Source organism: Coregonus lavaretus (genome assembly GCF_964263955.1).
Source record: "Coregonus lavaretus genome assembly, chromosome: 4".
NCBI lineage: Eukaryota > Metazoa > Chordata > Actinopteri > Salmoniformes > Salmonidae > Coregonus > Coregonus lavaretus.
In genome coordinates this window covers 4,674,947-4,691,803 of record NC_139991.1, presented here as the reverse complement: position 1 = coordinate 4,691,803, position 16,857 = coordinate 4,674,947, and the positions used below count along the sequence as shown (strand labels likewise).

At 41.3% G+C, this 16,857-nt stretch overlaps 1 protein-coding gene and 1 pseudogene across 2 annotated transcripts in view; both read right to left on the bottom strand.

Moving 5' to 3' along the window:
* LOC311127757 (neuroplastin-like) overlaps positions 1–5,707 on the bottom strand; it is a 33,850-nt gene extending 28,143 nt beyond the window's left edge. Inside the window, exon 1 of the mRNA XM_084159630.1 lies at positions 5,340–5,707. Within this exon, the coding sequence (XP_084015756.1) occupies positions 5,340–5,415 (76 nt within the window). The 5' untranslated portion in view covers positions 5,416–5,707. The remainder of the gene's footprint in view (positions 1–5,339) is intronic.
* A 4,010-nt stretch (positions 5,708–9,717) lies between these two features.
* On the bottom strand, positions 9,718–11,309 carry LOC311127635 (UDP-glucuronosyltransferase 2A2-like; annotated as a pseudogene). Its single transcript has one exon. The product of its transcript is annotated as a UDP-glucuronosyltransferase 2A2-like (transcript).
* Between the last annotated feature and the right edge of the window lie 5,548 nt (positions 11,310–16,857).

Sequence of the window (16,857 nt, the reverse complement as noted above, 5' to 3'; positions counted from 1 at the left end):
GGCCCATCACACATGTGCCCGGCCCACTGAGTGAGTTGGGGAGCTCTCTCCTCTGAGGACTGAGAGCAGAGCACACACATCACCAGGCAGGCAGGCTGTGGCTCTGAGTCACCTGCCTGTATCCTGCCTCCCAGTCCCACAACACAGACACACTGCAGCTAGAAAACCCCAAGGGCCACTGCACTGGCTACGTGCAGGGCATTTATTTATGTTTGAGCAGGGTGATACGAGTATCACCTCTGTGTACTAGTGTGTGAGGACATCTATAGTTGGATAAAATACAAACAAACTCAAAATGGGGTATACAGTGAATGTTGAATTTGATATTGAAATCATGGGCATTAAAGAGCTAGCTGTAGTATCAGTATACTGTGGTGTGATGCTCCATTGTCTTAGCTAGTATATCTGACTTTTGTAGGAGAGCCAACTTAGCTGGCTTCCAAGCATCTGGTTAAGAGGTGTTACACTTGGCCGATTGCCCAAGGTTTCAAAAAGCCTTCTGCTCTGACAGTTGTAAATGAGTCGCTGCTGTGGGTTGAAGGATGATGTATTTGTTTTTGAGCTGCTCTTAACACATCGATGGGTGGGCGGCTATAGATTTCCTCATTCGTTTTAACAAATCAACAATAAACCTTGATGCCTGCATGCATTAGAGTGGTGTTGTGGATAAATGGCAGTTAGCAACAGGGAGGAGGTGACCTCTGCCATCTTACTGTAACTACTCAGGGACAGCCATTCAGGTCTTAGAGGGGAGCCACAGCTATTTAATGAGAGTTAAATTCCAACCCCCCCCCCCCCCCCCCCATCCCCGGCTGAAATGGGCTTATCCCCCTCAACCAGCAAACATTGCTCCCTGATTAACCCTTTCAGGGGTCAAGATGACAGACAACCCAGGCCCTCTGTCACTGTTCAAAGCTAGCATGGTTAAGATAACATATGCCACAGAACTGGCTGACACTCATCAATGTCACCATAACAGTTTGTGACAACAACTATCAAATGAGGGGTTTTCTTCACTGGACACACTGTGATAACACATATTGTAACCACAAACAAATCTCCCAGAACGAATATGCCACACAACCACATATCAACCTTAAGTCTTATGTCTCCATTTTGTTTAAAATTTCCTCTAGCGTCTTCCATTTGGGTATCATCATCAGTAGCTAAAGTATGTCTGGTGTGTACTGTGTTGGAGGCTGTGGGATGCATGATGCTGTTGCCATCGGTGCAGTATGTATCATGTTTCACAGTTGGCTGGTGTGACTCAGTGGAAGAACTGGCTTACGTCCCACAGCACATTTTCCGGTCTCACAGATGTGTCCTTTACTACTCAGAACATGGGCAGTGATACAGCATGGACTTACAATTACCAAGCTACACTGTACCTTGCAGTTACATTGATTGAATCCCTTATTAATTGTAAGAGAGATGCCATTTTAGGTTTCTTTTTATAATGTTGCCTGGCCCTGGTTCAGGGGATTTGATCATGAAACATGTTTAGTGATAGAAACTGGGACGACAAACTGTCTGTGGCTTTGAGCCACACAAACCTACTAATACTGTACTACATGAAGAAATAATGAGAGGTCGTAGCTCTCTATCTTATAGTAAAATAACAGACATTGCATGTTTTTAGAGCAGCATTTTGTTGATGCTTGAGTTTATGTTTCTATTGGTAACTCACATCAAAGGATTTCACATTGTGGTCTGTATTCTATGTCAACTCAAAAAGAGGATATTATACACATAAATGTCCTGAACTAGAGTACGGCTGTTAAATTGTTCATAGAGGGAGATTATGCATGGTGCATTGCCATAAGCAGCATCTTCAGGTTAGGGACAGGAGAGAACCCCCCTTCATATTCCTCATGCATAAAGAACAACGCCCTTTAAGAGCTTAAATAGTTCACATGCATCTAGTGAGTCTTCAGAGAGCCAAGCAGCTGTGCACAGGGATGCTGCTGTCCATTAAGAGTTAATGGACTCACTTTCACAAAAGGACATTAAAGCCACAGTTCTCTGTGCTAGGGGTGCTGTGTCTCCGCTCTATAAATAGCAACTGGCAGCAGAATGGACCAATGCTATTTACAGTCCCCCAGATATCTGTTGCTGAATCTCAGCCATCTATGGTTGGTCGGGCTCCCCAAGCATATAGAGGCATAATGGCCTCAGCTCAGCTCCCACCACGGTTTCACACATATTGTACTGTGATTAAATATCCTGCTCTGTAATTACACTTCTTTACACGTCATCGCCCCGAATCTGAAATATTGCTGATGAAATCAAACGTGACATAGTGAAGCCTGCCACGTTACATCACTCACACTAAATCCAGACTGAAATATTAATTAATTTGTTTGGAGGGTATACCCATATTTGTGCGACCAAATAGCATCAGTATACCATCCATGAAAATATGATTACTGTATTTATATAATAGCCTCATAAATGTGTTTTACAGTATCTAGCTACAGAACTGTATCTCACTAGTGTCTAAGGAAACCTGACATAAACAATAATAAACAGTAATAAATCAGTAGGCTAAAAAAGAAAGCTGTGATGTATCAGTCTTCACCAGTTACAGTGACTCTCAGACAGACACAGAGTGACAAGGTAGCACCAGTCTGTCTCCCACAGCCCCCTGGGAGTCTCAGCAGAGCCCATAATGAAGTGCCACTATGAGACCCAGGGAGTGGGCACTAACACTGGGCAAAGACTGGAATGCATTCACTTGGGCTTTACCAAACAATAGGAGGGCTTAGATCTGACTTTGTGGATGGGGACCATCAAAGCGTGTCCTCATACACACATAATTCATCCACCAGATCAATGAATGAATGTACACTGAGTGTACAAAACATTAGGTACAACTGCTCTTTCCATGACATAGACTGACCAGGTAAAAGCTATGGTCCCTTATTGATGTCACTTGTTAAATCCACTTCAATCAGTGTAGATGAAGGGGAGGAGACAGGTTAAAGAAGGATTTGTAAGCCTTAAGACAATTGAGACGGATTGTGTGTGTGCCATTCAGAGGGTGAATGAGCAAGACAAAATATTTAAGTGCCTTTGAACGGTGTATGGTAGTAGTATGGTTTGAGTGTGTCAAGAACTGCAACGCTGCTGGGATTTTCACACACAACAGTTTCCCGTGTGTATCAAGAATGGTCCACCACCCAAAGGACATCCAGCCAACTTGACACAACTGTGGGAAGCATTGAAGTCAACATGGGCCAGCATCCCTGTGGAACACTTTCGACACCTTGTAGAGTCCAAGCCCCAACGAATTGAGGCTGTTTTGAGGGTAAAAAGGGGTGCAACTCAATATTTGGAAGGCATTGCTAATGTTTTGTACACTCATTGTACACTAGTAGTAAGCAGGGTCGGGGTCAATTCCATTTCAACAAAGTCAATTCAAGATTGAAACTGAAATTCTGATTTTTAGTAGAAATGGAATTAGATTTGGAATTTCCGTTTACTTCCTAAATTGACTGAATTTAAAAGGAATTGACACCAACCCTGGTAGTGAGAATAGTAGAGCCAATGATGGATTTCTCTATTCCGCTTTGAGTTACTATTGCTGTACAACTTCATATTACAATCTTTCTGTGTTCTCAGTGCTAACAGTCCTTTAGTAGATGCTCTTATCCAGAGTGACTTACATTAGTGCATTCATCTTAAGACAGTTAGGTGAAACAACAACATTTCACAATCGTAGCAAGTACATTTTCCCTCAACAAAGTAGTTATCAGCAAAGTCAGTGCTAGCAGGAAAAGACTAGTGATTTTTTTTTTGCTTTCTATAGGCCTATAACACAATCCAAAATTGCTACTTTTGTCATTGAAACAATTATTGTTGTAAAATATACCAATAGCTGGTAGTAGCTCAGCTCTGAGAACATGCATTAGCCTGTGTTTTGTGTAGAGGCTGCCTCTGATTGGTGTGCCCCCTCTGGGTGACAGAAGTGATTCACCGGGATTGGTCATCCATCAGGGGCATGTCAGGGAAGGCAACCCTTAACACGCAATGAGGAGGCTCAGACATCCTTCATGTCAAGCAAATGATGCTTCCCTCAATCCTGCCCCTTGTGACTGTGTGTTCATCAAATACTTAAATAAATAAACTTGGATGGCCCATGGAGAGACAATTTAAATCCCATGGAGAGACAATTTAAATCAGTAAAATGTGGAAACAAATTGGTGATAATAATTTGAAAGGTTATCCACCATATTGTGGAATAAGATATTATAACCTTCAGGCTACAGACAGATAATCTAGATGTGTTTTGTTGAAAGTTGTGTATATGTTTTGAGGTTATCAACACTCTGCCTTGAGCCAACAGTGGGATTCAGAAGCTTCAATTATGTAATATAATCTCAACTCCACTGACACACAGAGAGAAACTAATGGGCCTAAATATTACCAGAAAACCAAATATGCTGTTTACAATCATGCAGATTGTATTTTGGGGGCAGAAAACGTGTCATGACCTTTCCAAATATCAACACATGAGATGTAGAAATGACACACACACACACACACACACACATAAAGTGGAACGTTGACCTCTTTACATATGAAAGCCCGATGATTTATTTGTTGTTGTGTTCTAGCCAGAGAGAGACTATGGGCTTAACAGTCCTGAATCGTGCAGACTGTTTGGCAGGTTCTTCAACAGTCCACTCCATTACGCTACGAATGCACTACGCTGCTCTTCTTCACAACATAACAATACGTACATCCCAAACACGAAATATGCTACAATCAAAGCGTGTCAACAATCTGTGTATTCAGTAATCTATTTATCAATGAAGACAAATAATTCAAACCCAGCTGACTTCGTGGAGACTAAGGAATTCCAATGTATCCATCAAATAGTAATAATATAATACTAACTCCAAACATAACGAAATAGCTAATAGAGCATATATTAGGAAACTCCAAGCAAACACAACTATGCTCTCGTTTGCTGTACCATATTTATGCTCTGCTTTGCACTAGGATATTCATCTAGTTTCAATCCATTTGCCTACACTATTAAATTGAGAATCGTGTGCGTAGGGAAATGGTCGTAGAAAATATGAGCACCCTAAATACTGTGAACAGAGTTATGTAAACGAATTTGTTCTAAATAAAGACTATATTGCGATGCGTAAATGCGCCCATGCCCCTCATATTTGACATTATGTCAAATGACAGACGCCCCCTTCATCAAATCAAAAAAAAAAAAAAAAAAAAACATGTTCTCGAGTCACACTCATTGGAACAATTAGCAAGACATTGTGTCTGACTGCGATTGTGTACAATCCCAGGCATGGTCACATCTTTATTCTTACCGTTTTGAGCCGAGACGTAATGCAGCATCAAGTTTCCAAAAAGGACCACAGCCAACATCACTGCATTGGGCTGCATTCTTGGGGTTCGATGAGAGGACCAAGCAGGGACTAGACAAGGTGATTGTAGGAGATTAGATATTGATCGCGGAAATTAGAGATCTGGTCTAAAGGTGCATAGCAGAGTGGATGCGGAGTTCTTTAGAATGATCTACGAAGGCTATAAAGATAAAGTCCTCCGGAAAATAACAAAATGAAGGCAGCAAGGAATGGTCCGGGACAGGCCGGCGGCTCCGTCAGGGATGCTGATGTAGTAGGGCCATAAACCGAGCCTCCTTCATCGGTTTGCGGAGGAGAGGTCTTTCGATGTCAGTGAGAGAGTCCACGGTTGTAGTTCTGAAGGATCATAGATGCGCAGACCGATGCGCATTTGCGCTCATAGAAACGAGGCCCTTTAGTGCCCAAAATAAAGATGCACATTTGACAATCATTCCGAACATGCACGAATTATTGCCTACATCAATTTGATTTATTTTGAACGTTTATTGAGTCAATAATTTTTATTGACAGACAGTCCATTGACATGGAATTTTAGCATTGAAATGTGGCGCAGGAAAGCTTCACAAACGCGAGCAACCACAAACGCTCGGGCGCAAACACACACACACACACACACAGAATGAAAGTGGTCACTTCAGGTGGTTTATCTCTGAGTAGACCTCTTGACCAATGACAATTATAGAGGCACTGATAATTGTTATAATTGCAAGGGATTCAGGTAAATCATCAATGCGCCACCTGCCTGAGGGTAAGTAATTATAGGCTATGGTTTAATCTTCACAAATGCCATGCCCCATCATAATACTGTAAATCCATAGGAAACAGTTCACTGGGTGGTAACAACCCTGCCATGAACCACACATAGCAGCTCATTTGACCAGAAGACATAACCCAGGATACAGCGAATCCAGGCTACTGTACTGGACTGTGTATCAATCAGACAGACCCTAACTAACATGGCCTCCCTGTAATCCCTGTATTCCGGAGCTGTGCAGCGGTGTTACATGGGCGACATCTGGTGTTTCATTATAGAAGACAGAATTCAACTGAATCATACTGGGTATATTGTGTTGTGTGAACATTAGCAGTGGGGAAATCAATATACTTAATGGGTATATTAATGTTTTTGGAAACAAGTGGTATATTAATGTTTTTTGGAAACAAGTGGAAAACACACTATGATAAATGAAAGGCCAGACAATGGCAACCCATTCAGTCAGTGTGTATACAGTACACATGTAATGTCCATTTGAGGGACACTGTTTAAGTAGTACTGTCCATATTCTGATTCTGTGGCTAAATTTATCTGAGAAATTGATTCCAAAGATGCTGCCAACTGCTGCCGCACTACAGTATCCGTCGGCCATTGCACTGTGAGTATTTGTGTGCTAGAGGAAGTATTGTAAATGGCTGGTCTTCTCACCCAATAGCAGAACAAACTGGACTTCCCTCCACTTTACTCTCCTCCCTCTAGTTTATCTGTGGAAGAGTACATTTAAAATGTAACCCTACCTCAAACTCCCCACCAGCCAATCAGCTGGGGAAAGGACAGTGCCGATGACACACCCTCCTTTGTTCAAAACCAATGAGAGTGGAAGTGTGGCATTTTGCCCGAGGGAAAAACTTACCCCTAGAACTGTTAATAACGCATCACTTAACTGTTGCCAATGTGTTCACAACGGTACACCCTCTGTTGGGCTTTTTACCTCTACTACTCAAATTTTTTGGTCTATTTAGTATGGAAAGTAGACAACAATGGCTTACCAGACTGAAAAATGAACTTAGCAACAGTCCTCTGGTCTCAAATGTGGCTTTTGGATTTATCCTCATGGGACTAGAGAAGCTGGTGGAGCTGGAGTTTGAGTGTCCTTGCAATCCTAAATGGAATGGAGTGTTTTCATCTGCCTTCTTCATCATTCCTGCTGTCATGGCCTTCACGTTGATGCTGATCATTCAAGGATGCAGGTGCGATACGTGGTGCCGGAAGACTGTGTCTTTTTCCAGTTTTGTTCCTGCAATAGTGTGGCTGATCTTGTTGTTCCTCGATGGCCAGTACTTTGCTTGTGCAATGACAGACTGGAAGGGCAGATTTGTCATAGTTGATAAAGCAGCACCGCAGAAATGGTGTGAGCCAACTAGTGAGGGAGACGTCACACCGCAAGAACTAATGCTCCGCTCACAGCAGCTATTTGTTGTGTCTCAGGTGAGTTTCCTTTCATGCATATCACATGCATACTACATTGTTACATGCACATGTTTCATTACATGAGGTGGAATGAGGAGCTAGGGGCCATATGTATCAAGCGATTCAGAGAGGGAGTGCTGATCGAGAATCAGGTCCCCCCTGTCCATGTAATCTTATTAATTAAGATCTAAATGGCTAAACTGATCCTAAATCAGCACTCCTACTCTGAAACTCTTAATACATATGGCCCCTAGCTCCTCATGTTACTGCACAGCTCTTACCTGTTACAAAGGGCTCTACTTATGTGGGGTGGTGTAGTTGTGTGTTATCAATGACAAAGATGTCTAGCCTATGCATTGCAGTCACATTTAGGATGTTATTCACCTTATTCACTCTTTATTTCTGCCCCCTGATGTATCAGGTTATAGGTATATTTCTTCTCATATTCATCTGTGTGGGACTCATAGTATATGTGATCAGAGAGAGCTGCCAGCAGGATTCTGAGATACAGGATGCAGACGTAGCAGAGCTCACCGTGCTCAGGATGAGCTCTCTGAGAACCAGGACGACGTGAGAGGTCAGGCTCCTCCACCACCACCACACCTGGCTGGCCTGCCCACTGAGCCAGCTCTCAGATGGTTCTGATGGCTCTGAGGCCCTTGCCATAGCCCATGCCTTGTGTGGAGACTTTGTAAATTACCTGAATGGACACCTTCGTTTGAAAGTACTCTTTCTATTTGTAAATAAGGATTTTTGTGGGATTCTTTTTTCTTTTTTACCTTTTGCATTTTCAATGACCCCGTCATTCAGTGAGTGAGTGCATGTCATGAAACGAATGAAAGAAAAGGCCACACATGGTTGCATGCTGCACCCATGGAATGTACATGAGAGCAACATACGTGTATACCATGTGCAGGCTTTTCTTTCATTTATTATCAACCTCATTTGGCCAAGCAACAGTGGGGAAATTTGGGATGTGCATATCACTTACACACTCTCACACTCTCATATCATGGACCTGCCTTCAATGAAATATAACTGGTTGAGCCAGTTTTAATTTGTTGCTTCATGATGTCAGTACCTCATGTATATTTCCTACATAAGACATTTGGACTAATTTCAGACCCAGTTCTAGGTCATATAGTATGTATCTGACGGCCATATTGCAGCTGGGCTGGGCTACGCTGCACTTTGCTTCCTATGGTGCCCATTCTGGCCATCTGAAGGTATGTAATAAAGGACTGGTCTTTACCCTGGCTGGGAGGAGTACCTCTCTGGACTGGCCTTCTCATTCTGTTGTGAGGCCCATCCCATCACTCCCAGACCACTGAGTCCCAGGCCCAAACCCAGGACCAGCTAAACTACATACAGTAGTTGACGTTATTCAGAGAAAAAGGATAGCTCTCATACTAAGCAGAATATGTACATGCAGCACTGTTGAAAAGGAGTCATGTTATGTGTCATCTCATATGTAACACTGGATATTAGGTTTAACCAGGGACAAATTAAAATGTAACAACTGGTCATACCCACAGTCTGTCTGTACAATGCATTTTTTATTAAATAAATTATTTATTTAATGAAAAAAGCTCAGGCTTTTGTACAGTGATGTAACACGTGCAGAATACAATATTATTACTTTTGCTTGACTATCAAAACAGAAGTTATGCCATAATTTATATGATCAAATATAACAAATATGAAATGCTTTTGGCTGCAGATGTAATAAGATGAGAAAAAATAAGAAACCCACACACTGCTCTTGATAGTATCACTGCTCTTGAATAAGCTTTACGTATCGACCTCAAGGCCTTCAGAAGAGCAGTGATACTATCAAGAGCAGTGTGCGGGTTTCTCCTTTTTTCTCATCTTATTCAACTGTTACCATGCACCTGTAAAAAAGATAGCTCAGATGTTCAAGTGCCTTTTGAATTTTGATCTGCAGATGTAATAAAACAACGCTATTATCCATCACTGTCAAGTATGCAACTATCCATTACGCTAATAAGTGGTATCAATCTCTCTTGCCAGTAAATAATGTATTTACATTTTTGCTTTCTCAATGAAACATGTACTGTATTTTGTCATTGGTATTTTGCTATTCAAGCCAATACACAATGGCCTTCTCAAATCATTTCATTCATGTTTCATTTTTCGTCTACAGCACATCCTGAAGCATAAACACCTGATGATGGCAAAAGTAGTCAGCAGAATAAGTAGCACAACAGCCAGTAAAAACAACACTACATCCACAGAGTGGTAGGAGTACCAGGGCATTCTGTAGGACTCTGTACGCAGGTGAGCAGCACCTTTGTGTCTCATGACAAACTCAATCCAGAAGAGGGCAGTGTCCAGTGGCTCCATTGGCACGTCCTTGTGTAGCCTGGAGAGTCTCTGCATGTTCATTCTGCAGGACAGCTCATCCAGAACTTCCTGTAAGGCTTGGGAGAATATGTTTCTATCTAGTGTTGCTAAATCCACAACCTTTGCTACACCCTTCACTTTCATTCTAGAAAGATTGTCAGGTTGGTCGAACACCAGAGGAAGGCCTACTATTGGAACACCGTGGTAGATAGCCTCGAAAATCCCATTTGTTCCTCCGTGAGCTACAAACAGCCTTGTCTTTGGATGTCCTAACAGATCATTCTGAGGCATCCAGTCAACTAGTAAGGTGTTGTTGCCCATAGTAGCTGGCCTGTCTCCTTTGTACCTCCAGATGACCTTCTGAGGCAGTTGGGCAAAAGCAGCAGCTATCGCATCAGCTATATCATGTGGAAGCTGTCCAACTAAAGTCCCCAAAGACATGATAATGACTCCATGCTCCCCAGAACTCTGAGCAATCTCCTCCAGTTCTTGGGGAAGAGGCTTGGCAGGTTTACATTGGAACCCTCCCATATAGATAACATTAGGCATGGTGGGACGAGGGAATTCAAAAACACAAAGTCAACTCTCATGAGCCAAAGATCAGCAGCTTGAAACAATGAGAAGTAGTCGACCCCAGGACCAAAGTAACGACTAACCAAAGCGGAATAATGAGGTCCCACTGTCTGTCTGTACAGATGCTGCCTGATGACATAAACAAGGAAGTTATGGACTCGCTCAAAAAAACTCATCTTGTCTGTTAACTCTGCAACAGGAAATGGAACATAAGATAGCGGAGAGGGAGCAATATCAAAATGACCCTCACCATGTATTGTTCATCTAACATTGAAAACAAGGGGCACATTTAAATGGTGCGCCAGCACAACGCCTCCCCCATTTGCTGGGTCTGTCAGAACCAAGTCATACTTGGTTTCTCTAATAGACTGCATCGACTGTTTATTCTCTAACATTTGGATTACCATCTCACACACTTTACGGTGCATTTCAGAAAACCTAAAACGAGTCCAAGCAGACTTTCCCTCTCTCTTTATCTGTATTTGTCTTGACACAAATTAGCTAAAGAATTCCTCACCAGCTCCACCTGGAATATCAATTGTAATTGAACTGTAGTGAGGGGAGGTTTCCTTGATGTACCAGCTGTCTGATGGCCGTATTACTGACACACTGTGACCTCTTGAATGCAGCGCTTCAATAATGACCTTCATGTTGACCCAGTGGCTGCCCTCTTGAGGAAACACCAGGACTTTCCCACCATGGACAGCAGGAATTGAGATTGTCAACAGGGTAGCAATGAAGATACCATAGAGACACATCTTCACTAGCTGCTTCACACAAGCATGCATCAATTGTACCTGAAATATACAAAAATAAGGAGTAAATAAACCAAATAAAATTATGTTTTGACATGAGAAGAATTAAAACAGGCTTGATAGTGAAGCCTACGTTTTTCTTTTCTAGGCCTACTTTAAAGTTTAGACAACTTTTTATGTCAAAAGGTTGTGTGGTGTCAAGACAACGATGCTGATATGCTGTGATGACAAGAAATCCGCTGACACTGTCCTTGATTATAATGGTTTATTACATCAAAGATTACAGTATCAATTTACAGACTCCTGCAGAAATCTGGAGAACAACTGACCCAATCTCTAATATGTTATTCTCCCCGTCCTTTGTTAAAAACATGGTATTTATATCCTATGTAACATAAGATGGGTGGTTTTTGATAGACCAATCCCTGGCCTCCACATATCTCCAAATGTCCTCTATTCCAAGAAGCCTATGTAGTAATGCTTTCCAGATGTTTCAGCAAAGCAGAGTAATGTTCATCTATCACACCACTTGCAAACGTCAGCAAAATCATAGACTTTCAGATACTACATATTTCCCCCCTTCGAGACTAATTAAGTCTCGAAAACAAAAATAATAGGATTATGACAAATAACAACTTTTGTTCTTGAGTAACTTTAGCAATAAACCAACATTTATGGAGAGTAAACACATTTTTATACAGACAAATTTTTGTATGGAGTGTAAATAAATTGTTATGGAGTGTAAATAAATTGTTATGGAATGTAAGAGCGAAAAACCTGTCTGGCAGCTTTCATTCCAAATATCCATCAATCAATCAAGACAGGAAAATTCTCTCACGGCCCCTCTGCCCCAGGCGACCACCTAAGTACTCCAGATCAATTTATAAATCTTTATCAATGCATTTTAAGCTATGATGCAATTGAATACACATGAAAACCTCAGAAAACAAAATACAATCAAAAATGTCCACATTCAGGCTAGTCGACCCATCGGACCCTCCTGTGGATTCTCTCTGTCCCTGTCTAGACCCAATATCCCTAAGCTTCAGCGAAATAAACAAAAACATCTGAGGTCCCTACATGCATCCAACAACAGAAAACATCATTCTTCAAAAATGAATACAGAAAGAATATGACACAAATTATGTATTACACATACAAATATGTCTATATATCATTGCAGACACTGGAATGTAGTCCACTACACTGCATCTCCTCAGCAGTGTTGACTTTTAATGCAACGTCGATGATGGAATCTGAACATTTCCACACCTTCCTTGTTCCACTTCCTCCAGTCCATTCATATTGTCCATGTTTGAGTATTTGAATCCCACTCTACACATCCCCATATACTTCTGGAAGAAAAGAAAACACCAACCAGTATCTTTTGCAAAACAACACATGCAAATTAAAACATCAATATCAACAATAATATAAAAATGATATATAAAATGATATATAAAATGAATCACATTCCATTTCCTCCCTAAGATTCATAAGAAAATACTAAATCTCACAATAATTTGTAAAGAAATGTGAAAAATTATCACACAATCAGATATTCAAAATTATCTAGAGTTACTTCAACCCTAGTTTTCGCAACGTTTTGGTCTGACTTTTTCCCCAATTTTTTCAAAATCCATTTAACTGATTTATCCACAAAACTCTTTCCCACTATCTGAGGATATTAAATCGGGAAATCCCCACCTGCTTATGACTTCTTTACACAAAAACTTTGCAACCGACTGAGCATCTTTTAGCTTAGTTTGACATCTTATGCACCTCTTGGTGTAGGAATGTAACCAGGAAGAACAGTCACACCCCTGCAAACATTATTTTTCAGACAGATTGTGCACCTGCCTATGACATAGTCAACCTGTTCAAGCAAATATGGTTCCCAAAAACCATACTCCTTTGTGATCTTTCTCCTAACCTCCCCCCTTGCAACATTAGCTAACCCATGTGCTTCCTAAATCATCAGACCTAATAGGTCTAGAGGCGCTACTATCAACCCCTCATGGTTTCTCCAAAGGCAACAAAGGCGTGTTACTCTGAGGATTTTTTATTGTCTTCAAAACACCTGCTTTCGAAAGTCCTTCAATTTGTGGTTCGATCCCTTGGATTGCTTCATCTTTCAATGGATACTTATTCTTCCAAGGAGGTCTGGCTCCTGGTCGAAGTTCAACTTTCACCGGTTGGGCTGATTTCACAAGGCCAATATCGGTACTGTGTTGAGACCACAAACATTCTGGAACTTGTTGCAACATCTCCTCTTTCATAGGGTCTGAATCCATCTTCGCACTGCAAATAGATTAATGTGTCATCCGTACAGCTTGTGGCTCTCCTTGTCCTTGAGCCAAAATCATGATTTTGAGAAATCGCTGATCTTCACTCCTCCAAATCGCCAAATTCTCTTTCATCGGTACGAAAACAGCTTTCTCTGCTTCTGTCATCATTTCTCCTATTTCCTTCTGCTCATAGCCTTCAGAAACCAACAAGGTCACATGTGGCACACTCTTCTCAAATTCTTTATCCAGATAATCGTCTGTGTTTATCTTCATAGCTGCTCCTTGTGGTCCTAAAATTATGCAACATGAGCTGAGTTGAACTTTCTTTGGTTGATGACTCAACCATTCCTCTGAGTTCGATTGGGCAGCATTCTAGAAAATACTTGAGCGTACAATGAAATGGATATTCCGGAAGCCTCGCATCTGGCATGTTTGCCACAATGAATTTCTCCCATATCTTAGCCTGCTTCAAAAATTATTCACTGAGATTTCCAATCCAGAATACTGAAGAAGAATCCATCTCTGTCATCATCAACAATTGGTAAACCTTTTCCTTTGGCACTTCTACCAGACAGCCGTCTGGTGTACATTTTATTGTACAGTTCAATTTACACAATGCATCTCTTCCCAACAATGCGATAGGTGTATGTTCCGATACCAGTATGGGTATTGTAATTTTCTGATTTTCATAGCAGAGCTCAATTGGTTCCGTAAGAGGAATCAGCTGTTTCACTCCCTCAAATCCGATTGTCCTAATTAGTTGATTGGACATAGGGAGATGTGTAGCATCTTCAGGCCGAACACAGGTAAAAGCAGCTCCGCTATCCGCCATCACTTCCAATGGTCGTTTGTTTACTTTCACCTCAATTGTTGGATCTTTTTCCGGTCCTGATGCTACCAGCTGAAACCCCCCTTTCGGATCTTCTAGGCACCTCTAGAATCCTTGTTCCGGGCCCCTATAAGGGTTCACCGGTCCTCCAGATGATCTTGATTGGCCCCTGTATCTTCCTCTGAAATTCCCTCTGGTGTTTCCTCCTGGCCCATTACACTCACGGGCAAAGTGACCAACCTGTCCACAATTATAACACACTTCTGAAGATTGCTGGAAGTATGGCTTAAATCTTCCTCCTCTTCCTCTTCCTAAGCCTTCTCGTCCTCTTCCTCTCCAATTCTGTGTCTGTCCAGAAACTGGCTGTGGATATGAAACAACTGGTACCGCTATTGGTGGCTGGTACAATTGCGGTTGGACCTGTTTCAGTTGAAGCTGTGGCAGTGATTGTTGATTTGGTGCACACTGATTCTGCATAACCAAAGCTTGTTTCTTCTCCTTCTTATTCTCCACCAGTTGTATTTGATTGAGTTTTCTGAGAGTTTCTTGGTCCTGTTCTTTCTGGTTGTGTTCCTTTTTCCGGTACTTTTGTCATGCTTCCAAGTCCAACCACCTCTGCCAGTTTACTCCTTACTGGTGAGGGCAGTCCCATCTGTAGTTTAGCTCTCAAAATTGACTGCTCAATTTGACTCACATCTGGATCATTTCCGGTAATATTTCTCCACACTTGATGAACTCTTGACACATAGGCTCTCGGATTTTCTTGTTGTCCTAGTGGGTCAAACAGAATGTTGTCAGGATGCACATTTGTTGGAAACGTATCTTTCAGTGCTCTCCACAGCCAATTTCTACTTGCAGCCAACAATTCAGGATCATTAACCGCAGTCCCCACATATCGATGAAGTCCAGCTCTCTGCAAAATTTCTTCCATTACTGGAATCCCAAGGAGATTAGCCAAAAGTCTCTTAATGTCTTCTATGGCAGACTGTGTTCCCACCGTAATTTCTTCCAACTTTGAAATCCAAGGATATGCTCCATCTTGAAGAGTAGGCAGCTTCTCAAGTATATCTGACATATCGGTATTCTGCAAAGGCTTATACTCCAGGTTCTGTCCTCGAATTATCACTGGCATCATCTTCTTACTTGTGCTCCCTTGTCTTGGCCTCAATGTATACCTCTTCTCCAATTCTTGGGATCCTTTTTTCAGCAGTTTCTTCTTCTGTATCTTCAGCTTCTTGAGTTGTTCTTCCAGTTCTCTTACTTCTTCTAAATTATTGGCCTTATCCAGGCATGATATGCATCGGTCTATATCTCTTATTTCTTCTGTGCTAGTCATTGTAGGATAAAATCCTCTTGAACATGAAGCACCTTTAATCTCCAAATCTTCATCGCTGTCTCCATCTTCACTTTCATCAGAACTCGAATCTCTTGTATTCTTCTTCTTCCAACTTCCATCACCCCTTCTTTCCGCTCTGGCCAACCTCCGTCTAATCACAGGGTCATATCCACCCATGATCTCTTCTGAATCACTCTGATCATCATCATCATCATCATCTTCAAGTTCCATCCTCCTGAACCTCACTCCACCCTTAGTTTCCAGACATCTCATTTTCTTCTTACTTTTGGAGTTTGGATTAATCTTTATGGTCGTTTCTGCTTGTCCTCTCTCTATTGCTCGTTCATCTTCATCTCTGATGCAATAATCACCCCCCTGAATGATCACTGGAAGCTGAGAATAGACGTCCTTAAACTCTACTTTTTCCTCGTAAGGTGGGGGCCTCTTTGCTGACTCCGTATGTGAGAAAGGTGTATTGACTTCTGCCATTAGTTTTTCTGTTACTTTCACCTCTTTTGCCATTTTCTCTATACCTCTGTCTCTTTTATCTTTTGTATCTTTTATCAGTTTTTGTCCATCATTTTCAAACAGCTTAAGAACACCCAGCTCTCTTTGTCTCTTTTCTTTATGTTGTTCCCCTTTTTTTCCCTTCTTTTGATCTGCCTTATAAGTCGACACAAGCACTTTCATTATGTTGATGACGTCTGGGTTAAGAGTCCCTTCCACTGGCCATGGTTGTTCAATGTCAGGCCAACGTTTATTCAATTTTCCAGATAACCTTGCAATACCATTAACTAGAGGATTACTATTTTGTACTACATCAACAGGAGTAATTACTTTCGTAGTTTTGATGTCCTTTTTCCCCATTGTAACAACTCTTTTATATTCCTTTATTGTGAATTATTTTATTATTTTAGACTATGTAGCTTATTGTTCCCTCCCTTTTTTATTTTTTTTATTTACTTTACCAAATTATTAATTAGTGGCAATCTTACCACATCCGATCAGGAAAAGTAAAGGAAAGTAGTCAACTTTTTTTATTTATTTTATTATTATTATTATTTTAAATAATACATTTGTCAACCCAAAAAACGTTTAGCTATGTTGTTTATCAATCCCTCCTATTTTTTG